This window comes from Nicotiana sylvestris, chromosome 8, assembly GCF_000393655.2.
Source record: "Nicotiana sylvestris chromosome 8, ASM39365v2, whole genome shotgun sequence".
NCBI classification, from domain to species: Eukaryota; Viridiplantae; Streptophyta; class Magnoliopsida; order Solanales; family Solanaceae; genus Nicotiana; species Nicotiana sylvestris.
The window spans coordinates 213,404,669-213,429,497 of record NC_091064.1 but is presented as its reverse complement, the minus strand read 5'-3'; the positions used below and the strand labels follow the sequence as shown (position 1 = coordinate 213,429,497).

Below are 24,829 nucleotides of genomic sequence, written 5' to 3'. Positions count from 1 at the left end.
GCATCCACTATGATCATGTTTGACCACTGTAAATTTACACTAAAATAAAGAATATTAAAGGAGCAAGAGCTCCCAACTAGGATTTTTCTTTTTCTTTTTTCTGAAGTCTCAAACCCGAGACACTAGTTAAGGATGAAGGAACCATATCCGCTATTTTTGCAAATATGGTTATTTTTGCAAAAGTGTCTTAATATTTGTGTATTTTCGAATTTGGAATCAAATTGACACTAAGAAGAATTGTGCCAAACATCAACCAAAATCTTTTGTCAGCCATGCAAAAATTTTTGTTTTATTTTATTTGCTAGATGTTTATGTGTTTACAATTTTTCCTTTGTGTTAATGCTTTATAAGTGTCATCACTTGCATTCCTATTCAAGTGAGTGAACATTTACTTTGATTTCCGATGAATATTAGTAATAAGTTTCCTTTTCCATACCCTTTATCATTCCCTTTAATTATCTTTTAAACTTTCTTTAAAATGATCTATTTTTTACTTTTCCAATTTCATATTTTAGCTGCCAACTGAATTAACTACTTTTTCATTACGTGGCTTCAGCGTTAGCAAAAAATTTGCTTCTCCACTCGTTTTATGGAGTTTGTTCTAATTAGTGGAAAGAAATAGCAAACCATGTTACTAATATTTTTTGTTTGTTTTCTATTGTTATAACTTTGGGAATTTAGAGATTGAAATCCTTGCTATAGACTTTTGAATGAAAAGGATTTCAAATCTCAATTCCCAGTTAGACTTGAAATAATAATCAAAAAAGAAAAATGGCATTTTCAGGAAGCCAACAGAAATGTAAAGCTTGTGAAAAAACTGTTTATATTGCAGAGATGATTTCTACAAATGGAGTTGTTTATCATAATACATGCTTTAGGTGCAACCATTGCAATGGAAGGCTTGCAGTAAGATTTTTTTTTATTTTTATTTTTTGTGTATAATCTCTTATGTATATTTTCATGTACATAAGAGAATCTGAGTAACAGAATCGAATATTTTGCTATCTACAGTTTTTAATGGTATTTTTACATTAAATTTAAGCTTCTTATAATACATTTATTTTAATTTTTGGGATTACAGTTGAGCAATTATTCAACCCTTGATGGAGTTTTATATTGCAAGCCTCATTTTGAACAAATCCTCAAGGAGAAAGGAGGTGCCTCGTTGAAGCATTCTACATCATGTTAGTCGTTTTAATTAATGCATTTTAAAAAGGCCAACAATTTTTATTCATTAATTTCCTAGCCTAATTATTTGTTTATTTTTCTTATTTCTTGAGCAGTGGGGAAGCTAAATGAACTGGTACGTATCATATATTTACATGCGCTAAAATATTTTTACGTGTAGCATTAATATTGTGATCAGAGAAAATTCATCTTAAATCAATACAATAATATTAATCTTATATCTTGTACCATGCACTTTAATGTTCATACGTATCACATATATTTGGGCTAGATAAAAAAAATTTGACAACATTTACTCATTTTCTCAATATTATTTTCATTTGACTAGTTTTTTTTCCTTCAAAACAATAATCTTTGTTTTACCGGTGGAGCACAATCAATGGCAGAGCCACCTTATACGAAGGGGTACCAATTGGCACTCCTTCGCCGGAGTTATGTCAAAAAATTATATTTATGTATATATATCACATGTTGACTCCACTTTATTTTCTTGTTTTTTTTTTAAATATTATTATGGCATAACAACGATATTTATTCTTTGTATACTTCGTGTTATTACAGAACAGAAGCCCCAGCAGAGTTTCGGCTCTCTTTTCTGGTACTCAAGATAAATGTGCCGCATGTAAGAAGACAGTTTACCCCTTAGAAAAGGTAAGTAGTTTATTTTGTTTTACCCCTATTTCGAACTGATTAATGTCAACATATATTCAGTTCTTTTTATTCAAGAATCAGAGTTTGATATATACATAAGTGGGTTGCTAGTAGGATTTAGTATCAAGTTCCTACCTTCAATTCGTCCATAGTAGTAATGGATGAAGTACCTAGTGTAAGGGCGTCAAATGGGCAGGTTGAGCTGATTTGTGGGGGTCAAAATGAATGAATCAATAAATGGAAGGGCCAATGACCCTTTCAAAAATTACTTGAGCTGAGATAAACTGAGTCAAGATGGGTTAAAACTTGGGTCATAGTCCATTAAAGGCTCTTTTCAGTTTTAGCTCGCGCCAGAAACTATTTATATTTGGTAGGCGAAAAAGTGTATAAAATTTGTATAAGTTTTATATATAAAATATAGAATGTATATATATACAAAAAATGTATATTTTTCGGCTATTATTTTGAGAGCGAATATCCAATGTCATTTTTTCTTTAATTAATTAATGTGTGTTATTTTCTTATGAATTATTAAATTATCAAATACGATTTTTTTTCTTTTGTTATTGTCATATATAGCAAATAAAATAAAAAGAATCATTTAAAAAATATTTTAGCAAAGGTGTTCATGAATCATTTTGAGTTAAAAATCAACCAACTTTAAATGAGCTGAGATGGAATGAGTCAAGATGAACTGAGTACAATAATGAGCGGGTCAACTAGACTTGTCAAATGGGCCGGGTCGACCCACGAATCGGCCCACATAACCCATTAAAATTGACCCGTTAATCGGCCCATGACCCATGAAACCCTAACCGGACCAACCCATTAATTTAATGGACCTGGGCCGGGCTATAATATTTTGACTACTGAATCGGACCGGACAGGAACCGGTAGCTGACCCACAGGTCAACCGGCCCGGACCAGCTCACACACATATATATATTCAGACAAGTGGTTAAAAAAATGAATCCAAACATTGAAGAAAGAATATAGTATCAAACACTATGAGGCATCTTGTCGAAATAGTTGAATTCCATATGGTTTAGACTATTAGTTATAGAAATAATTGAATTCCATATGTTTCTCAAGTCTTCATGTTAACGAAGTATGATTTTTCTTTCATTTTATTCTAATGGGTTTCAAGGATATGTAGTAATTTCAAGTTCGTATATATGTATAAAGCTTGAAATTTTTATTGTTTATTAGATTTTAACTTTTTTTAATTAAATTGGATTCGGCCCATAAGGGCTCGAGTTAAGGGATTATGGGTTACGGGTCTGGGTCGGGTCAACATATTTTGATTAATGGATCAAATCCGAACCGGCCCCTATAAGAAAGTGAACTGGCTCGGCCCGGTTGAGGACTCATGGGCCAAGAGTCAACGCGTTCGGGTCCGGGTCGGGTCAGCTCATTTAACAGGTCTAGGCTCAACCTTGAATGAGTGGGCGGATTCAATGGGTTTCGACTCAAATTTTCACTCCTAATATAGTGGCTCTACAAATATTGACTTAAAATCTCAAATTTGCCTCTGAATAAATTCTTTTTATTCAAAAAAATTAACACATGCATGCAGGTGACAGTGGATGGTGAAATGTACCACAAATTATGCTTCAAATGTGGACATGGAGGTTGCAAACTTACAACATCATCTTATGCTGCATTTGATGGACGACTCTATTGCAAACCTCATTTCTCTCAATTATTCAAAGAAAAAGGTTCCTACAACCATCTCAGCAAAACTGCTTCAATTAAGAAAACTGAAAATGATCAAGAAGGCTCTAGTGCTACTGCTGAAGAACCAATTAAACCAGAGGAGACAAAAGATTAGTCATAATAATACAATATACCTAGTTTGCAACATTATTTTAGCAATTGTCTAATTTCCTTTTTTTTCCCCTCCCTAATTTCTTCATATGTTTTTTTATATAATATATTTGCGAATTGTCATTCACACTCCTTCTATGTGTTTTGGGAGCCTTGGAGCAACATAAAATTATTTCTATGTGACTTATTCGAGCTATAGAAGCAATTACTAATGCTTGTATTATGGTAGATTATCTACAACCCAGGACGAAGCCGCGCTTAAATTAGGGCGGTCAATTGACCACCTTTCTCGGAAATAACATTGCGTATATAAGTAAAATATTCGGTTTTGGAGGTACATAACATATATTGAATACCTTTGTTGGAATTTTTTGTTTACTTATTTCAAGTTTGAACACCCTTCAGAAAATTCCTGGCTTCACCATTGTCTACAACATCCCCCTTGGGGGTGTGGTTTTTCCCGCACCCTGCGTGAACGCGGAATACTTTGTGCACTGGACTGTCTTTTTTACTCATTCTATGTATTTTCTTATAATTTTACTTAAACAACATGCATCTATATTTGCATCATTGATCAAAATGTAGCTATGTTGGAATGACCGAATAAACATGATAAAGAGAGAATTATTGGTAGGTCACTAGTTTACATTGATGATTAAGAGGCAAATTCCGGATTTTTCAACCTTTAAAATTTTTAGGTTGAATTTACTGGATTTTGAAATTATGAATTCGAATTATATATTTGCTGAAATTTCAACCTAATGCATATTGATTTTTATAAGTAGGATTGACCAAAGCCAATATTTCTTGACAATATTGAGAACTTAATTATAATGTCATAACAATGTATTATGAATGAGTTAATGGATTAGTGAATGCATGCGCCAAATAGACTAAACACAAATTTTAGTGTCGATAATAAGGTCTTAATTCTAATGATACATTTAGGCTAGTGTATAATATAATATACTTGAATGCAAAATATAGACGAAATCACGAAAGAAGGAAAAAAATATGACATCACACGCATTCTAAATCTAACAATCTAGACTAACTTGTCAAGACACTCCATTTTACAAGTTCCTTATTACAAATATTCCCTAACAATCGATTGCCTAATCAAATTGTTTGTTTTGTAAAGACAATGATGAGTATGAATCAAAGATCATCTTTTCTTGTTTTTTTAACCGGCATGGGTTGTGGTGGGATGGATATGATCTCTCCTTTAGAAGAATCTTGTTCGAACTATGGTTATGGAAAAAATCCTGTTCGGGAGCGTTTTCTCCTTAAATGGGCCTTACGCTACACGAATTCAGAAATAGTCAAGCTCCAATGCAGATACTGGATATCGAGTAGATAAACCCAACCAAAAAATAATAATCTTTTCTTGGTTTTGTTCCTTCAAATTTCGTTCTAAACACTGCATGAGGAACCCGCCATCTTTTAGGTTAGAGTAGTAAACATAGACGTTATTACAAATATAAGGACCATTAATCTAGCTTTACTCTTCAAACTTTGGAAAAATTAACTCTTCAAACTTAGCAACTGAAACCTTTTTGTAGCTACACGAAGAGAAATCAACTCTTTCAATTTAAAGTTTTACCTTTTATGAAAGTTTTTAACCTTGTGATGACAAACTGATAATCATAATTATTTTCAACAGTTTCACTTAACAATAATATGTTTTTTGCAAAAGTTGTTCTTAACCTCTCTTATTTCCAACTAACCATTTTTCTCTTACTTTGTATGAATGCGAAATACTTTATGTATCGAGCTGTTTTAAAAAAAAAATATATGCATACTTTTTTATACAAAATGTCATGTGATGTTCTTACTGTATTTTAATTTGACCTATATGTGCAAGAAACAATTAAGTCCTATATATATAAAGAAATCATTTTTTTCGAATCTGTTGTATCTTCTAAATTTATAGACACAATTGTGACAAAGATTCCATATACATAATTAAAAACAATTACCTTTTGGCTGTCTATCACAGTCGTCAAACTTAGTTTTGACGTTTTGACCACTTGACCAATAAATTGAAATTTACAGCTTAGCAAAATATATTATTAGTAGGCTGTGTTATAAAATAAAGACTTTAAAATAAAGAAATCAAAGACAAGTAGAGAGAGATTTATTTCAACTTCAAATTCATGTATATAATGAATTGAAATCTCCTCTATTTATAGAAGAAAAGAAGTTGTTGTATAAGCTGCTACTGTAAGCTGCTACTACGAGCTAGTGTGTAAGCTTCTTGTAAGTTGCTTGTAAGCTGCTACTGTACAAAATATAGATAATCTTTTGTCGGGGGTAATATTTATCCATAACAGAGTACCGAAATGATAAGCTTCTCCAGGAAGCTTATTTCCAATAGAGTACCTAATAGATAACCATATTTACGGCGGAGTCACATATGGATAAGCTTCTTTAGGAAGCTTATTTACAACGGAGTACTGAATAAACATCCATAATATAATATATATTTATAACACTCCCCCTTGGATGTTCATTAAAAGATAATGTGCCTCATTAAAACCTTACTAGGAAAAACCCTGTGGGAAAAAATCCTAGTGAAGGAAAAAGAGTACACATATTTAGTAATACGCATTGTTAGGTGCCTCATTAAAACCTTATAAGGAAAACCCGTTGGGAAAAAACCTTAGTAAGGAAAAAAGAGTGCATCGCGTATTTTACTCCCCCTGATGAAAACCTTGTTTCAAATATTCAAGTCTCCGCATTCCAATCTTGTATAACATCTTCTCAAAAGTTGAATTTGTAGAGAATATTATCCACCACTGTTTCAGATCAATTTAAATTATTCTCATCAAACCAAGAAGCTGTTACAAGTCATTTCATTGAGTTGCTTGCAACCTGCCTGCATCAGCTGCTTGTAGAAAACTTCAATGGAGTACTAAATGGATAATCTTCTTCAGGAAAGTTATCTACATCGTAGTAATAAATGGACATCCACAAAAATATTTTCAAAACACTCCTCCTTAGATGTTCATTATTATGTGTCTCGTTAAAACCTTACTAGGAAAAACCCCTTGGGGAAAAAAATCCTAGTCAAGAAAAAAGAGTACACTAATAATATACATTGCAAGCTGCCTCATTAAAAACCTACCAGGAAAAACCTAGTGGAAAAAAAAAACTGAGCAAGGGAAAGAGAGTACAGTGCAGAGACTTGGGTATATCAGGACCAAGGAGTTCATCATCCTCTTTTAGAGGTAAGAGCGGATTCTTAATCCGTATAGGAGAAGAACTATATCTTGCTAGTAAATTAACAGAAAATGCTATGTCAGGCCTTGTAGCATTAGCAAGATACATTAGTGCATCAATTGCACTGAGATAGGGTACTTCGGGACCAAAAAGTTCCTCATCCTCTTCTGGAGGTCGGAACAAATCCTTATCCACTTCAAGTGATCGAACAACCATTGGTGTACTCAATGGGTGCGCTTTGTCCATGTAAAAAGCGTTTTAAGACCCTTTCTATATAGGCAGATTGATGGATAAAGATTCTGTCCGCTAAATGTACAATTTGCAGACCAAGATAAAGTTTTGTCTTTTCAATATCTTTTATCTCAAATTATTTCTTAAGATATTCAATTGCTTTTTGGAGCTCTTCTGGAGTTCCAACAAGGTTTATGGCATCAACATAAACACTAAGTATATCAAATTATGAATATATGGACAAATAATATTACATATGTAACTTTCTTTCAGCAAATATTCACTGAAGCGATAATACCACATTCGTCCAGATTGCTTTAAACCATACAAAGATCTTTAAAATTTGACCGAGTACATTTTCTGAGACTTTGAATTATATGCTTCAAGCATTTTAAATCCTTTAGGGATCTTCATATAGACTTAATCAAATGAGTCATATAGGTTTCTCGCATTTGCGAGCTTCGCAATAGTCACAAATGCGACATCTGCAACTGTGTAAAAGTGAAGTTAGACGGGATTTTTCATTCATTCTTCAAATTTTCAAATCCTATAACCCTATAGGCGATTCTTTCAAGACCAATTCTTCTCCAAAATTTTGGAAAGTGATCCTTACCCACTTTCTTTCAATTTTCCATCGCATTTCATGAATTTCCAACCTAAAATCTAAGATTTCCATGGTAGAATTTGGAGGTTTTTGGGTAAAAACTAGGGATTTGAGAAATTAGGGATTTAGACCTCGAATTAGGGTCGAATTCCAAAATTAATTATATATCCCGGCTCGGGGGTGAATGGGTAAATGGATTTTGATCTGAACGTCGAGTTTTGACCAAGCGGGTCCGGGGTCGATTTTTGACTTTTTGGGAGAAAGTTTGAGAATTCTAAATTTATGCATTTTAGTTGATTCCTTTAGTGATAATTGATGTTATTGAGTTAATTATGGTAAGATACGAGTGATTTGGAGATAGATACTAGAGAAAAAGCGATAATTGAGCATTGAGTGGCTCGTAGAGCAAGGTAAGTGTCGTGTCTCACTTTGACTCGACGGATTAGGAACCCTTGACTTATTTGCTATGTGAAATCCATTTGAGTGGCATATAGGTGTAATGACGAGTACCTATGCGAGGTAAGTGTCGTGTCTCACTTTGACTCGAGGGATTAGGAACCCTTGACTTATTTACTATGTGAAATCCATTTGAGTGGCATATAGGTGAAGTGACGAGTACCTATGCGCCGCCAATTTATCTGTTTTGCCTGTTTTCTTCCCGCTCTTCTTATATTGTCTTCTCCTGTCCTAATTGCTACCTGCTTTACTTGTATTTTTATGCCTAATTGCTATTTGTTAGACATTGTTTCTCTTTGTTGAAAGTATTAATTCTTTCGTAACTTTGTTGTCTCCTATTATTTGCTTAAGTTGTTGTTGGTACTTTCAGTGCATATTTTCTAGAGTATTATTCGTGTAGATTCTATATTGATTGAGGTTTCCTTTTCTTGATTCAGTTTTATAATTATTTATCGTAAAGGCCTTGTGATTTAGCCTGTTGATTTTTGTGCATTTAGTGTTTGGTTCTGATATGGTGGGATCGGGCTGCACGTCGTAGCATGTGTAATAAGGGAGGATTGATATGGTGGAATAAGGGTGAATATATATATATATATATATATATACACACACACACACACACACACACACAAGGTGAGATCAGGTTGCGCGTTGCAATATGTGTAATAAGAGTGGATTGATATGGTGAAATAAGGGTGAAATTACGATATTGATATTGATATATGGTGGGATCGGGTTGCGCGGCGCAACATATATATATGTTGTTGTTGATATTATTATTATGGTGGAATAAGGGAGGATTATATGTTGTCTGGTGGGATCGGGTTGCGCGCCGCAACAACCTATATGTATCTATTTCTTGAGTTGTATTGTTTTTACGATACTTTGTTTGAACTGGTAAGATTGCTAATTCTGGACGACACTGGTTTATTTTCGAGGCCGTGGTTATCATTTCTTGTTGGTTGTTTACTTCTGTACTATATTTCAATTATTATGTCATTATTATATACTGCGTAGAGGTTTTAGCGTAAGTGACCCGCCTTAGCCTCGTCACTACTTCGTCGAGGTTAGGCTCGGCACTTACCAGTACATGGGGTCAATTGTACTGGTACTGCACTCTACACACTGTGCAGATTTTGGAGACGGTCCCTATGGCGGTTATTAGCAAGCTCGAATCATACACTCGCGGAGACTTGAGGTACGACTGTTCAGCGTCCGCAGCTCCTGGAATCCCCATCCTCTGTCTATTTAGCTGTGTACTTTCATTCGAACAACTTGTTACTTATTTCAGACCTTTATGTGTATTACTCCAGTAATTCGTGTACTCGTGACACCAGATTCGGGGAATTGTAATAGGTATTTGGCTAGTTTAGCTTCCGCATTATTACTTTAAATTTATTCAGTTATTCCAGTTCTTCTATAATATCTAATTTAAATTGTTAAAAGGAGTAGATTGTTCTAACGTTGGCTTGCCTAGCAAGTGTAATGTTAGGCGCCATCACAATCCCGACGGTGAAAATTCCGGGTCGTGATACACTAGTTGGGAGGTTAAGGAAATTCCTAATGCATATTGATTTTCATAAGTAGGATTCGCCAAAAACAATATTTCTTGACAATATTGAGAATTTAATTATAAGTTCATTATAATTTATTATGAACGAGTTAATGGATTAGTGAATGCCTGCGCCAAATAGATAAAAACTAAGTTAGTGTCGATAATGAGGTATTAATTATTATGATATATTTAGGCTAGTGTATGATATACTTGAATGCAAAATATATAGAAGAAATATGAAAGAAGGAAAAACATATGACATCATATGCATTCTAAATCTAAAAATCTAGTCTAATTTGTCAAGACAATCCATTTTACAAGTTTCTCATTAGAAATATTCGTAAGAATCGATTACCTAATCAAATTGCTTGTTATGTAAAGAAAATCACAAGTATCAACCAATGGTTTTGTTCCTTCAAATTTCGTACTTACTATATGTAACCCACCATCTTTTAGGTTATAGTAGTAAACATATTCGTTACAAATATAAGGACCACACCTAAAAGGTTGCTTGAGTTGGTTGGGTGAACGGTTACCACATGGGAGACCTGAGATCGGTTCTTTCTTACCAGTTGTCTCTTCAATCAAAGTTCGTTACACCGAGCTTGCCTAGTGCGATTTACATTTCCTATGTGATTTGTGAGCTATTGCACGATAAGCATACTATCCAATGCGCATACGAAGAATAACAGTTGCGAATTTTCTTATGAATTTTCCAAAATATAAGCACCATTAATCTAGCTTTACTCTTCAAACTTAGAAACTCAAACTTTTTTGTATCTACAGAAAGAGAAATAAACTTTTTCAATTTAAAGTTTTTTTTTTTAATGAAAGTTTTTAACAACAATCACGACTGACAATCATTTCCAACATTTAGCTTGACAATAACCTTTTTTGTTTTTTTGCAAGACTTCTTCTTAACCTCTCAAATTTCCAATTTTCGATGCTCACGTTTTTTATACCAAATGTCGAGTGATGTTCTTACTGTATTTTAATTTGACCTATATGTGCAAAAAACATATTTAAGTCCTATATATATAAAGAAATCAATTTTTCGAATATATTGTATCTAAATTTATAGACACAATTGTGACAAAGATTCCATATACATAATTAAAAACAATTACCTTTTGGCTGTCTATCACAGTCGTCAAACTTAGTTTTGACGTTTTGACCACTTGACCAATAAATTGAAATTCACAGCTTAGCAAAATATATTATTAGCAGGCTGCAATTTTTAAAAATTCTCAGCTAGCAAAAATCCAAACTTGTGAACTACTACTTCTTTCTTCTTCTTTATTTTCAGTTAGTTATCCACTGTTTCGTGTCGTGTAGTATTTTGTAGGAAGAACCAAAAGAAATCATGTGAGCTTATTTATTTCCTTCCCATTTTACCCTCATCTTCTTTGCCTTAACCCCCCAAAATTGCCCTCTCTTTTTTCAAAAACCAAACCCTTTTTCTTGTTTTTTCCTGCTTTCTTGCAGTGCAAGTGCCACTTCTTTGGCATAAAGTTTCAATCTTTTTTGTCTTTTCATTAATTTCTGATACCCCAGTTTCTTGAGCTTCTGTTTTTCTCGTTGTCTTTTTACATATATATTGTGTCTATGTATTAATTTTCTGAGTTCCTGAAAGAGCAATAAGCTCAAAGATGAGTACATCAACCAGCATTTTTGTGATAAGATGGATTAATTTTCTCACTATGGTATGAACGCCATTTCCATATTTTCTCTTTATTTTCAGCTCCCCCTTATTTCCTGTTCTGCTAGCTTTTATCCATTTATTTTCTATATGTGTAAATTGAGTTAATTTTCTCACAATGGTTTGAGTTGGGCTTAAATGGAGAAGTGAGTATTCATATAGCTGATCCAACTTGTTTGAGACTGAGGTGTAGTAGTAGTATATGTTGTTGTTATTTGTAACTTGGTTTTTTTTTTTCTTTTCTCTTTTTCCATTCATTGACAAGAAAGGATGAACCCCTAAAATGGTTTTGGGTTTGTTTTTCTTCCTGTGGTTGGCAATTTTACTTAGGTGCTTGTTAGTTTAATTGTTTCAATTTAGTCCAAATGCTGTTGCTTTTGGGTCAATGTGGTTACATTAGGTTTTTGTTGTTAAGTTGAGCTTGATTTATTTGCTGTAAGAAAAAATCCATCTTTTACACCCTTTTACACTAGTTTCGCAATTCTGAGGTAGAATTTTTCTTTTCATTTTTTTGGTGGATTGAGGATGTTCTAGTTCTTAATTAGAGCAGGAAAGTTTATTTTTTTTTTTTAGTTTTATTTGATGGCATTTAACTATTTAAGTGTTCTTATACTCCCATTTGGATCTTGGAAATGCAGCTATTAGCTGTGGGCGTCGTAGGTTTTGGAATTTGGATGAGCGCTCATCATGATGGCTGTCGAAAGTCTCTCACTCTGCCTGTTCTAGGTCTTGGAGGAGTTATATTCGTCGTGTAGGTTCTCCGTTCTATTTATTTGGTTTTCCCTTACCCTTCTAACGACTCGAGGTTTATCTTATGTATATATAATCGTTCTTCTTTTCATGTTTTTCAGATCAATTGTTGGGTTTCTTGGTGCATGGAAGAACAACTCCATCTTGTTGTGGATTGTATCCTTACCGTATCAAATGTTCACATGAAGTGAAATTGTGGTTTCTTGCGATTGGCATAAATTTTGGTTGCTTCTCCTTAACATTATATTTCAGTACCTAATCATGTTGTGCTTGATTTTGGTGGCGATATTGGTCTTCACCGTCTTAGCGTAAGTAGTGCTACTTGGAATTTAATCAATACTTTGGTGCATTATCTTTATTACTGATAGACTAGCCATTGCTTTTCCCCATTTCTCGCCTCTGTATTGCAATACCCAAGACCAATTAAATATCATGATGCTGAGTTATGCAAATGTTCATTCACAAGTTTATGGTTTAACTATCAATGCATCTTACAGCTATGTTTATACTTTTTTGCATGGAAAATATTTAAGTTGAAGTTAAAAGGTATTGCGGAATATGTTATTCTAGTCATGGTCCTACAAGATATTTTTGTCATTGCTATGTGTAGTCCATCTTCATCGCGTATGAAAGTAACTAGTGTGTTTAGACATCCTACTTGTTTTCTTTGCTGTATACTTTGCAAGTGACAAGCTTGTTACCAAACTTGGAATATTGCTACCAAATTTGAAACAAATACTAATCAGTTCTGTTTTAAATTTTGTGTATTGGCTTTACAGAATAGGTTTGTGACAGTCTCATACTTTCTTATTGATCTCAAAATTCATAGAATAGAAAGAGCCTTTTCTTTTAATGTCTTACTAAAAGTGTAAATTTTGTAATGTAGTGTTTCTACCTTTTTGTGTTTTATCTTTCCTAGAACTAGCTAGTTTCGCTCCTTATCTCCCTATTAGGTAATATTATGTAATAAGGGCCATAATTGTATAATGTTGACGGCTCTTTAGGCAGTCTATCAATAGCTATAGCAATGTAAGACATTGCCTCTGGGTTGGTCCCCTGACTGGAACCTAGGAAGAAAGCAAAAATTAATCATGAATATCCTTAAGTAGTTGTTTTATAGGTTCGATTAGTATGCGTGTCTGTTCCTGATCCATTGTCCCCGCTTGCCATATGCTTAGATGTTGAGTTCAACTTCAAATTTGGTTTTGAAAAGGAAAATAAAGTTACTAAAAGGGCCCAACCGGGTTCGAACCGGTGACCTCTTGATCTGCAGTCAAATGCTCTACCACTGAGCTATGGACCCATTTTGTGTAGTAACACTTCAGATATACTGTCATGAGCCTTAAAAAGAGTCAAGTTGTGCATAGATTTTCTCAAATTTGGAAGGCCCTAGTACCACCAGTCAAAGATTTCTTCATTTTGAGTTAAATGCACCAATAGCTATCAAGGAAAGTACATGTAGGAAGGAACAATATTACCTTACCTCCTCATAGTCCATGTAAAGATTAAACATACTTTTTTTTGACAAGTAGATTAAACATACTCACTCCTTTACATCTGAACCTATTATCTTTGTCAGAAGCAGTTTAATCTTAACGCATAATCCTAATAAGGAGGATTCGTCCTTCTTACGATGTGAGGAAATAATTATATCTATAGAACAGACCAAGTAAACCATTTCTTATCAAAAACAGGAAAAGAAAAAAAAAAGTGACCTTATCTTTATTTTTTTGCCTGCACTTCTGCTTTTCTGCTTTTCTGCCTACTTCTGCTGTTGGACAGATAACCCATAATCGGAATCCTTTTGCATCTCTTATCGCTCCACCCTTTGTATATTTCTCAGCAGCTTCCATAAACTTTGTAGCTTTAATCTCGGGGTTTTCTCCCATCTGACCAATTTTACTGAAACTTTTGGTTAATATCTTCTGTTCATTTGAATAGGTTATCTTGTTCAATATTTGGAATAGGTACATGTGAGTAAGGAAGCCTATGTTTGGAACTTACCTTAGGTTTTATCCATTCTTTTCTTCGAGTTTCCTTATCATACTTGCGTATTTCTAAGATGGAATGACCTGTAACATTCGTCTAAATTATTTTGTTCTTTGGCCTTGTTAGCTGGCAATTGGATAGAATATCTCTAAGGGAATTATGGCAATGTTGACACCTGCAGTGTTCCAGGAGTAACTCCAGATCTTGCAAATTAGGCATCTATCTGAAAATAGACGTAATTTTTCTTGTTTGATTCCAATTTCCACCACAGCAACACATTGAAACGATGATAGTCTCTTTAGATAACTATTATGTGCCGAAATTTACCTCCGTTGCTGAAGGAATCTTATGAAAAAGAATAAAAATATAATGAACTATGATAGCTCAACTGAGGTTTCAACGGTGAAGTAGTAAAACATTAGGAATAATGTGCATAGGACTGCTCAGATCCCCCCCCCCCTCTTCTAATAACCAAGAAATCTTTGTTTTCTAGCTTCAAAACTCAGAGAATAATGAACCCTCCCCTTTACCCTTCTCCAATTAAACACTAGGCTTGTTTCGTAGTAGGACTCGAGCTCGTGACGTGCGCCTACCACATATCCTCCACTGCACTACCTTTGCTGTTGAACCAAAGCCCTGAGGGCTAGGACTCCTGTGATTATGTCGTTACCTTTCTGAGGTTCTGGATTACAACTGAGCAAGAAAAAAGGAGGAACAAAAACATCCAGTAAATGATCTTGATTTTGATGCCTTCGTCTTATTCATGCAGTGACACAAGATAAAATAGCTAGTTAGCAAATATTTTAACTTCACAATTATTTCTTCCAGTCACTCCTTTCCATTCAAGTAAAATCTCTATATGAAAGGGTTTGACTTTGTTTTCAATAAACTTCATTTCTAATTTTCTCTATAATCTGTCGTGAACATGAAACTCTAAACTTGGTTTCTCATATTTAACATTAAGGGGCAACTACCATTGTGTTACTGTTAACCGGCTTAAGGTGGCAACCACGGTATCTAATTTGCATGCTGATGTCAGAAATGCCTGATAACCTACATACCTGAGGTGACACTTATTGGTTTGCTTTGTCTCAGGTTCATTGTGACGAATAACGGCTCAGGTCATAGTGTTAATGGATTAAGGTATATTTCATGGAGACACTCGCAAGAAATTCCAGTTCTTTATCTTTTTTATTTACGTCCTGTGCTATTATGGAAATGTGTATCATTAATGGTTTTCATCTGGCCAGGTACAAGGAGTATCAGCTTCAAGATTACAGTTCGTGGTTTCTAAAACAAGTAAGCACCTGTTTATATGCAAAATTTGAAGTTGCAGGTTATAGAAAGGCATCATGTCTAAATCGTTATAGTGGTTATTTCCGATGCTTAAGATGAAAATTCATGCTTAGGTTAACCATTTGCTCATATGTTTCAGCTCAATAACACCCATAACTGGAAGCACCTTAAAGGTTGTCTTGTCAAGACTGATGACTGCAGTAACCTATCAAGAAGATACAAGGTTTTTTTTCCAACTTAATTAAGAACCTAATCATGATCTATAATTTTAAAATCATATTAATGCCTCCGCTACATTGCTGCAGACTCTCAAGCAATATAAGTTAGCAAAACTAACACCTATTGAAGCTGGTTGCTGCAGACCACCCTCTGAGTAAGTTTAGTTTTCTTCCGTTTCTTTCTTTTCTAAGCTATTTTGTTTTAGACTACTTTAAATATACTTGCGTGGATAACATTCATATCTGGAAGTCATTTTACACAGAAGCTCACATTGTGAATCAATAGTTACAAAAAGAGGAAAATGTGTCGTAAGACAACTGTTAGAATGATTCTGATATTTATCCAGTGGCATGTAGATTCTTGATTAATATGCTAAAAATATGCAACTTTTGTACTTCAGATATTTTCTTTATGTCTGTTGTTTCACAAACCTCTATCTCTCTTATGATTGATATCCAAATACTTCCCGGCATCATCCCATTCCAAGGACTCAGATATACTCTGTTCCACTTGTAGGTGTGGTTACCCTGCTGTTAATGCATCACACTATGACTTGAGCTTTCATCCTACGAGTTCCAACAAGGACTGCAGGCTTTACAAAAACTCAAAGAATGTCAAGTGCTATAACTGTGATTCCTGCAAGTAAGGATCGTCTTCTGGTCTTGTCATTCTTCTGTTCATGTAAGGTCATTATGCAGCTCATGGCGTCTCTCCTACAATATTCTCAGGGCTGGAGTCGCACAATACATGAAAACTGAATGGAGAGTGGTTGCTATCTTCAACGTGATTCTCTTTGTCGTCTTGGTAAGTCATTCCTTCAATTAAGATGTCAAAAAATGACCATATTGATTCCTGTTTCGTGCTGGAGAATTATGGCTACATACATGATATGGCATTTGTTTTTTCTTACTTCCACTAATTCTCGTCATCTGCTGATTCTTATTTCTGTCAGTCGATAATCTACTTCGTGGGATGCTGTGCAAGACGAAATGCAGCAAGGAGCCGCTCTAAAATTTGAATCCTACAACTGTAAAATCCAGATGAGTTGGTTGCTCTCACGCTTAATGAATGAATGTACAAGTGTTCTTCAGCTAATGATGTGCCGGGACAATATTTCATGTTCTTCAGCTATTTGTTGACAAACTCTGTATAGCTTTATCCGAACGAAATGATTCATGTAATATAAAATGCTTCTGATGTTTATGCTAAATCATTCTTCTATAGTTCTATTACATCTAAAACATGCATTAAAATACTCCCTCCGTTCACTTTTATTTGCTCACTATTCTAAATAAAGATTTTCACTTTTACTTGTCCACTCTCGCATATCAAGAGAAAAATAATTTATTTTTTTGTTTTGTCCTTAGCATTAATTACTCATTCCAAAAATGTCACATCCATTAAGGCTATATACCAATTAATATGGGTATCATGGTAAATTATACACTTTATTTATTATTTCTTAAGGGGTATGCAAACACACCTTTTGTAGCCAAACTAAACTATGGCCTTACTAAACTTCTCAAACCACGAGCACACCTTTTGTAGCCAAACTAAACTATGACCTTACTGAATTTCTCAAACCACGCCCTCGGGGATTGCTTCTAAAGTCAATAGTGGATAAGCAAAAGTGAACTGAGGGAGTACTATCCAATACCTCAAAAAAAAAAAAACAGAAAAAACCTACATAGTTGTAGCGGATTAGTTTAGGGTTGGAGCAAATGATTCATACAGGCGATATCAACTAGTTTAAATTAAATCTCAGTAATTATTGCTTATAGATTAGACTTGTGGTAAAATCATTAGAGAATCTTCAATTTTAGAGTATTCTTAATTTGTCTTAATAACAATTGTAAGTTACAAGTGTTGAAATAATATGTATCCAAATAAGAAAATGAATATTAAATATTTGCATAAAGTTGTCAAAAACACTGTTTTAAAAGGCTTATCTGGGACTCGCCTTGAGGCTCGCCCCGGGGCGTGGCACTATCAAAACGCCTTGAGACTCATGTGTGGGGCTTAGTTCTCTGAGGCTTACGCCCCAAGCGCCCGACGGTGCGCCCTAAACACGCTTAACGCTCAACGCTCGGGACTCGCCTAACAGTTCCTATGCAAATCACGTGCTGAATTCACTAATTTGCACTATTAACTATCAAAATTTTTTAACAAATGAATGATTAAAGTTCTTTTTATTATAGAAATATGAAAATTGTGAATGATTCAAATAACGAAATATATTATTGCATACTTACTAATTAACAACATCTTGAGGGTGAATATCATTTGAATATTTCTTCTAAAAATAGATAATTAAAATTTACATAGATCTACATGTCTTAGTTCCATGTCACTCAAAATTATCATAAATTTTTTATTTTACTATTTAAAAATAATTTTATATTTACTCATGAAGGGATAATATTTTAAATTATAGTATTAAAAAATTTATTGTGTATTTACTATTAAAGAGGTAAAATATGCAGTTTGATAATATTTTTAAGAAATTATAATTTTTAATTGTTTGAAAGTTAAGAGGTTGGAGTTTATTTATATTTCATAGTAACTTTAACAATATTGTATTATTTATACTTGTAAAGCATGCTAAATATTTTATTTTATATGAGTTTCTTTAATTCTTTTTAGTTTCCTTGAACTTTTAATGCATCTCTTTATATTTATTGTGTTATAATGCTATACTATTATTTATTCATAAATTTAAAAAATTAAAGATCCGTGGGGCGTGTCTCGAGGCTTTCACCTCGCCCCGTATTAAGTAAAACGCATCGTCACGCCCTCGCCTTTTAAAACACTCGTCAAAAATAGTTTGAAATTGAGATGGTACTAAAATTTTATTGATTTGAATATTTAGAGGGCCCATAAATTCCTGTCCTGATGTTGATCCCCAAAAGTTGGAATATTGGCATTTTGGTCTCCAAAAAGTTCTCAATTAATCTAAGCCGTCAAAAAGCGCGGGAAACTAAAATCAAAGACCAAAAAGCTGGCTTCCACAAGAAGCTGAACAAGTCATAAATAAGTCAAATCCAATCCATAAAATCCCCAATCGCAGAAACCCTAAAACACCCAAAGAGAAAAAAGAAAACCTCTGATTTTCAATGGCACCTAAGAAAAGGCCAAATATGGAGCAGCCCACGACCCGTGTAACTCGAAGCTCAACTCGCAGTGTCAACTCAAAACCCAACTACGCTGACCCAGAACCACCCAAGCCAAAACGGGCCAAAACGTCCACCCCGAAATCCGACCCCAAACCCGAAGTCAAGGCTGCTGTTGCCTCTGCTTCAAAGAGTGTTGTGATTGAGCACTGTACGCAGTGCAACCAGTTCAAGATTAGGGCTGTGAAAGTGAAAGAAGGGTTGGAAAATGGAGTACCCGGTTTGGAAGTTCGGGTCAACCCGGAAAAGCCGAGAAGAGGTTGTTTTGAAATAAGGGAGGTTGGTGAAAATGGGGAGAAATTTGTTAGCCTTTTGGATATGAAGAGGCCATTTGGGCCGATGAAGGCATTGGACATGGACAAGGTCATTTCTGATATTATTGAGAAAATAAAAAATCATGATTAAAAAAATCTAATGATCATTTAATTTTGGGGATTTAGGGTTTGTTATGATCATTTTAAGTAGGTTTTTGGGGATTTAGGGTTGTTAGTATCATGTATCAGGGGATTTTGGATTTAAGGTTTGTTTGGATTAGGGGTAAGTGGCTTGATATTTTTCTTTAATTTATCATAGCCCCTTAGATTTTGGAAAAAAAGGAATTTTTTTTATTGTTATCCCCTTTCCCCCCTTTATTTTTTAGCCGTTAAAATGAAATGTTTTAAGATTATCTGGTTGGTGTTGCGTTTTATGCATATATAATTGTGGAATTGCAGACTTGTTATGTTATTGGCTTATGACGTCGAACATCTATAAAAAAAAAAAAAAAGTAGTTAAAACCTAACAAATTGTAAAAGGTCAGTCACATCGGGTTCTAATATTTTTCAAAATATATTAAATGCAGATTTGAATCTTAAATGTTATGTTTTGTATTAATTTGCCGATAAGCAGTGATATATTTGCTTGAAATTAAGTGAATTGCAAAGTGAAACAACAATTTGTCAAATCACATTCTTGGAGATTTTATTCTGGTTGGATCTAACTTTTGAGCATTCTGATAAAAAGTCATTATTCCAAAAATTCAGCTGATATTTTCTACAAAATTACCATAAATGCAGACATCAAGAAAAGGATTTAGTGAATTTAGTGCCGTTTTACCAATACCACCCATACAGTCGTTTGGTAGGGGATAAGACGTGTGATTAAATTTATATTATGTTTGGTTAGCGGTATAAATTTATCTTAGGATAAATTACTACCAACCAAACATGGTATAAATTTAATCTCAGACTTAATCCCACCTCCCATGTGATATAAATTAGTCATGGCATTATAATTACGGGATAATTTAGTCCGCTACCAAACAACCCCAAAGGGTTGATCTCATACGTGATTACTGAACTTCATCCATTAAAGTAACTGAACATAGTCATAAATCTAAACATTAATTAGTAAAGCAAATAATAGAATCAGAAATAAGTATTACAGAGTACGTAATAATTTATTTATTTTTGAATTGATAAGTAATAATATCACCAAACAATTTCAATAATTGCTTCCAAGTTGTCCACTCACACATGCTCCAACACACAGGATCCATATGGAGTATCTCGTATAATACCAAAATTATGTGAGAATTTTAAGCAAAAATAATGTTACTTATTCTGTGAAGATAATCTAACTTCGTATTACATCTCTACAGAAGCAATCAAAATGATTGCTTCTGTACTCTCCAATCTTTTCCATACCTACCATATGGGTGTTTTCAAAATTGTCAAGAACATCATCTTTCTTTGAGCCGAGGGTATACCGGAAACAGTTTCTCTACCTCTACCTTGATAAGGTAGAGGTACAGTCTGCGTATACACTACCCTGCCCAGACACCACTTGTGTAATTCCGAATTCCACCGGGTATGTTGTTGTAGTATCACATCTCTACAGAACTTTCAAGAGAAAAATAAGTCTAGATTCTCTAGAATACTTGTCTAATGTTGATATTGATTCTAGAAGTCCTAATGTACTCCAAGAAAGCAGAGTCATCTTCATCAGAAAACTGCAATTCAAGGGAGGATATATCGGCGTGTTCTTTATCAGTGAAGATCCTAGGGACACCATGGAAGCATTCCCTAGCTTGTCCTGCCATAAGAATAACATCACCACTTCGAACAAACATTGCAACAGGCGGAATGTCCCTAGACTTTCCCCCGATAAGGAAAATACCTTTACAGCCCAAACTCATGCTAACAATAGGTTTACTCCAATCCTTCTCCATGTCATCAACGTGGCCACCAAGTGTGTCACCTAGCCCAAAGTAATTAACAATTGCTGCTTCAGCCTGAAACACTTCACCCGATGGCAGGGCAGCTGCTGCCATTCTTTCAGCCAGCAGGCAAAGTGCATCAGGTATCTTGTTGTGAGGCAGAGAAATATTATAGTTCCGTTTCGACCAGTCAAACTGCAAGCCAAGGGTGCTCCACCTTAACTTACGAAGCAAAACAGAGGCTGGCACTGATTTGCATGTAATTTCTCTAGATAATGCACCTGATTGATCAAAAAAATTCCATTTCGGAACACTTATGTCGTTTTGGATAATTTCCACCTCAGAATTATTGGTCACACAGTGCTTATCTTCTTGAATCAAAGCTTTATTATCCTTGGCAGCAGCAAATAAGTCCTGTAGAGGACCATAAATTGCATTATGGTTGGTCCTGTTTGGAGGTTGAGGAAAACTTGCTAAACTCTCCTTAATCCAACGGCACTGCTCCTCAACAGTTAATGCTCCAGGAATGAAATAAAACCCTGGATGACTCTCCAAGCAGAAGACAAGACTATCAAAATCACATTGAATTGCGAAAATGCCTGAAGGAAGTTCACCATTTCGACGGTAAGACTCTGAAATTGACTTAAAATCAATTACCTCCGACAAATCCACTGGTCTTGGTTGCTTTTTCCTGAGTTTAACAACATAATAATGTCCCATTAACGTAAATCAACTGTTGTATCTGCTGAAGGGGAAAAAAATATAAGAGAATGAAAAAACATTCTTGTTAAAAATTATCGAACTTTAAAAGCTTACTTTCGGGTATTGTCATAATACAGCTTGTATTTCTTTTCAGCCTTCCTGAAAGCGGTTCGCTCTTCATCGTTGGTGCTAGGGTTGGAACCGTACATCTTCCACAGCTCCAAATTTTGATAAATCTTTGAATTAGGATTTGTGGAGACTTGGGGTAAACTCTCTTGAGTCTTGACTGATGGAGACAGCATAATAAATTATTTTTGCGTCTATGACTCAAAATATTACATGTTTCCACATTGCAAATTATAATTTTCTCGTGTTAGAAGCTTTTATTATTACTAGTCACGTGTACTCCATCTCAATGAGTAAACTTTTTATAAATGAATCACATAAATATTATATTACAAATTGTGTTTGCACTACCAGAAAATCACAGTTATCCGACTACCGAAACAGCTGGAAAGTTCGACTACATTCCGACCGTTACAGAGTACTCGGAAATATGAATGTCTGTCAGAACTACAACAACAACAACAATCCCAGTATAATCACACATGTCGGGTCTGGGGGATAGTGTGTATGGAGACCTTACCCCTACCTAGAAGGTAGAGAGGCTGTTTCTAATAGACCCTCGGCTCAAGGCAAAAAATTGTTTGAGCCTGGGTTCGAACCGGGGACCTCTAGTGTGTGAAATGTCGGAAAGTACATCAGTTGGAAATTTCCAACTACCATGGTCCGACAATTTAAATTGCCAAACAACCAGAAAACAGTCGAATTTTATAGAAATCTGATTGGAAAAAAGGTAGATTTTTGGGACCCTTGCTCCTAAAGTAAGTTGATATGGACAACATTAATTCAAATATAAATAAATTTAATTGATAAGGACTTCTGTAGTGTAGATTTCATATATCATTTAATCGGATTTTGTTAGCTTTTTTATTATTAATTTAAGTAGATACAATTAATCGCAGCCCATATATGACGGCAGTATAACAATCAGATTTAAGAAACCTGAATAGGGAGAAATCAAGGGGTTGGAAGCTAAAATTGAAGGTAGGGTTCATTTTACTCATTTGATCAAGTAAAAGATGAAAGATGGAAAAAGGAAGGAAACAAACTCCTCCGACAGAACAAGGAAACCAAATTCTTAACTTATAAAAAATAAATCTTTATGCTTGTTTCAATTTAATGGTTTGGGATATTGCACATCACGAATTAATAAGAAGTATTGGGGAGAGGTGATCAGGCAGGATATGGCGAGATTTCAGATTTTCGAGGACATGACACATGATAAAAAGATGTGGAGGTCGAGTATTAGGGTTGTAGGTTAGGAGGTAGTTGAGTCTTGCCTTACTTCGTACCTTTGTGAGACTATTCTGGTAGGATTTTTGTCTAAGATAGCTAGTGGCAATGTTGTGTCTTGCTATTTCGCTTTTCAGTGCAGGACCTATTTACTAGCTTATCGCTTTTGCTTTGCATCGTTCCTATTTTTCCTATGATTTCTGTGGTGATACTAATATTGTCTCCTTTTATCTTTTTGTTTTCTTGAGCCGAGTATCTTTCGGGTAGGGGTAAGGTCTGTATACCCACTACCCTCCCCAGGTCACACTAGTGGGATTTTGCTGTGTTGTTGTTGAATTAATAACTAGACAATCCTCCAGTTTTTTTTATAAGCATGGCTGAGTTTATAGTAATATGTGGATTTTTTTTTAAAGAATCAAGTTCGTTAAATTCAATTCAAATACAAAACGATCCTTCTAATCAAGAATAAATCTGTACGGCAGCAGCATTATTCAAAAACAGGGCAGCAGCAAAATTCAGGAGACTTACCACTATGCCTTGTGCTGCCTCCACCGGGAGGGGAATAATTCAAAAGATCCCGTCGCCGCCGTGTTCTGTCGCCGTCAGCGCTGCCGAGCCCAACGCCGCCTGAAACTGGCAAAGGAAGGAAGTGGTTTGAGAGAGGAAAGGGAGTTGGACGAAATAGAGATGGAAAGGGAGAGAGACTTACCACTGTGCCGCCAGTCCAACGCCGCCGTTAGAGAGAGAAAGAGAGTGGCAGCTGGGTTAGAGAGAGGGTTGAGAGTATAGATGGAGGAGTGAGAGAATGGGTAGGTTATAATTTGGAATTATTTTAAAAAAAATTCAGTCAGAAAATTAAATAAATTATTTTTTAAATTCCGAGTACGGTTATTTTCACGGCTTTTTCGTTAAAATTCTTTTAACTTTTCACGGCTCACTAGTCACTATTCCAACTAGTCGGAATATTTAAAGGCCGTTTGGCCATACAAGTTTTTTTACTTTTTTCCAAAAATAAATTATTTTATTTTTACTTGAAGATAAATTTCGAAATTTTTAAAAATTTAAAAAAATTTAAAAGTCTATTTTTAAAAATTTCACTTCAAATCACTTATAAAAATTTAAAAATAGCTCAAAATTATATTCAGGTTCAAACGCCCACTTAACATTAGAAGTCAAAATTATTTATTTTCCAACCGTTTCAGTCGGAAAAGTAATCAAAATTCCCACTGAATTTTTTTAGTCAGAAATATAGTCGAAATAAAAGTGAATTTATGATAGTGCTGAGTCATAAATAAAAGCGTAACCTCAAAAAATAATGAATAGCTTGGTGTAAACATCCGGTGTGAGTAAGTATTTACCAATAATGAATGTTGAATTTATATAGTTAATTTGAGCATTGCTTGTTTATCCGTATTAATGAGTAATTTTTTCTAAAAAAAATTTACATACTTTGAGCCTGTTTGGACATAAGAAAACTTTCATTTTTTTCGAAATCGGCATTTATTTATAAAATTTTCAATTTTCGCGGGAAAATGCATTTTGTAGTTTTTCAAAAATTTGAAAAATTCCAAAAAATTGTTTTTCAAAATTTTCACTTAGATAACTTACAAAACTTCAAAAACAACCCAAACACATTTCACTTGAAATGATATACATGTCCAAACACAACTCTAAATTTCAAATACCATTTTCACTTGAAATTTTTTTTTCACTTTTT

General features: G+C 34.4%; 4 protein-coding genes and 1 non-coding gene across 7 annotated transcripts; 3 read left to right on the top strand and 2 right to left on the bottom strand.

The window, feature by feature from the left end:
* The first annotated feature begins 641 nt into the window (after positions 1–641).
* Positions 642–3,849, top strand: LOC104218028 (LIM domain-containing protein WLIM2b-like). The gene is made up of 5 exons (XM_009768452.2): positions 642–906; positions 1,082–1,184; positions 1,284–1,303; positions 1,750–1,839; positions 3,416–3,849. The coding sequence occupies exons 1-5, from the start codon at positions 772–774 to the stop codon at positions 3,668–3,670; spliced, it is 603 nt and encodes a 200-aa protein (XP_009766754.1). The 5' UTR covers positions 642–771; the 3' UTR covers positions 3,671–3,849.
* Positions 3,850–11,099: 7,250 nt separating this feature from the next.
* LOC104218111 (tetraspanin-10) lies at positions 11,100–16,914 on the top strand. The gene is made up of 11 exons (XM_009768541.2): positions 11,100–11,437; positions 12,072–12,184; positions 12,285–12,339; positions 12,436–12,491; positions 15,268–15,315; positions 15,423–15,471; positions 15,608–15,691; positions 15,774–15,841; positions 16,204–16,329; positions 16,416–16,491; positions 16,640–16,914. The coding sequence occupies exons 1-11, from the start codon at positions 11,384–11,386 to the stop codon at positions 16,703–16,705; spliced, it is 795 nt and encodes a 264-aa protein (XP_009766843.1). The 5' UTR covers positions 11,100–11,383; the 3' UTR covers positions 16,706–16,914.
* TRNAC-GCA (transfer RNA cysteine (anticodon GCA)) lies at positions 13,415–13,486 on the bottom strand. The gene has a single exon. It is a non-coding gene; the product is annotated as a tRNA-Cys (tRNA).
* A 1,886-nt stretch (positions 16,915–18,800) lies between the features above and the next one.
* On the top strand, positions 18,801–19,262 carry LOC104218180 (uncharacterized). Its single transcript, XM_009768637.2, has one exon. The coding sequence runs from the start codon at positions 18,801–18,803 to the stop codon at positions 19,260–19,262; it is 462 nt and encodes a 153-aa protein (XP_009766939.1).
* Positions 19,263–20,286: 1,024 nt separating this feature from the next.
* Positions 20,287–23,926, bottom strand: LOC104218254 (DNA N(6)-methyladenine demethylase ALKBH1A). 3 transcript variants are annotated; one of them, XM_070155498.1, is made up of 4 exons: positions 23,822–23,926; positions 23,641–23,745; positions 21,871–22,042; positions 20,287–21,796 (listed from the first exon to the last, which is right to left on the bottom strand). In XM_070155498.1, exon 4 carries the CDS (start codon positions 21,772–21,774, stop codon positions 20,767–20,769), a length of 1,008 nt encoding a protein of 335 aa, XP_070011599.1. In that variant the 5' UTR covers positions 21,775–21,796; positions 21,871–22,042; positions 23,641–23,745; positions 23,822–23,926; the 3' UTR covers positions 20,287–20,766. The 3 variants fall into 3 exon arrangements, with proteins under 3 accessions (XP_070011599.1, XP_009767033.1, XP_070011600.1); XM_009768731.2 differs by having other exon boundaries at positions 20,287–21,745; positions 23,822–23,920; XM_070155499.1 differs by lacking the exons at positions 23,641–23,745; positions 23,822–23,926 and having other exon boundaries at positions 20,287–21,799; positions 21,871–21,964.
* Between the last annotated feature and the right edge of the window lie 903 nt (positions 23,927–24,829).

Bases quoted from the DNA above. Each gene is read 5' to 3' on its own strand.
- LOC104218028 (XM_009768452.2), top strand. From the start codon at position 772: ATGGCATTTTCAGGAAGCCAACAGAAATGTAAAGCTTGTGAAAAAACT. The intron at 1,185-1,283 runs GTTAGTCGTTTT...TTTCTTGAGCAG, and splicing joins GTTGAAGCATTCTACATCAT to TGGGGAAGCTAAATGAACTG. The intron at 1,304-1,749 runs GTACGTATCATA...GTGTTATTACAG, and splicing joins TGGGGAAGCTAAATGAACTG to AACAGAAGCCCCAGCAGAGT.
- LOC104218111 (XM_009768541.2), top strand. From the start codon at position 11,384: ATGAGTACATCAACCAGCATTTTTGTGATAAGATGGATTAATTTTCTC. The intron at 12,340-12,435 runs GTATCCTTACCG...ATTATATTTCAG, and splicing joins ACTCCATCTTGTTGTGGATT to TACCTAATCATGTTGTGCTT. The intron at 15,842-16,203 runs GTAAGTTTAGTT...TTCCACTTGTAG, and splicing joins TGCTGCAGACCACCCTCTGA to GTGTGGTTACCCTGCTGTTA.
- LOC104218180 (XM_009768637.2), top strand. From the start codon at position 18,801: ATGGCACCTAAGAAAAGGCCAAATATGGAGCAGCCCACGACCCGTGTA.
- LOC104218254 (XM_009768731.2), bottom strand. From the start codon at position 21,965: ATGTACGGTTCCAACCCTAGCACCAACGATGAAGAGCGAACCGCTTTC. The intron at 21,746-21,870 runs GTAAGCTTTTAA...TGTTAAACTCAG, and splicing joins TATTATGACAATACCCGAAA to GAAAAAGCAACCAAGACCAG.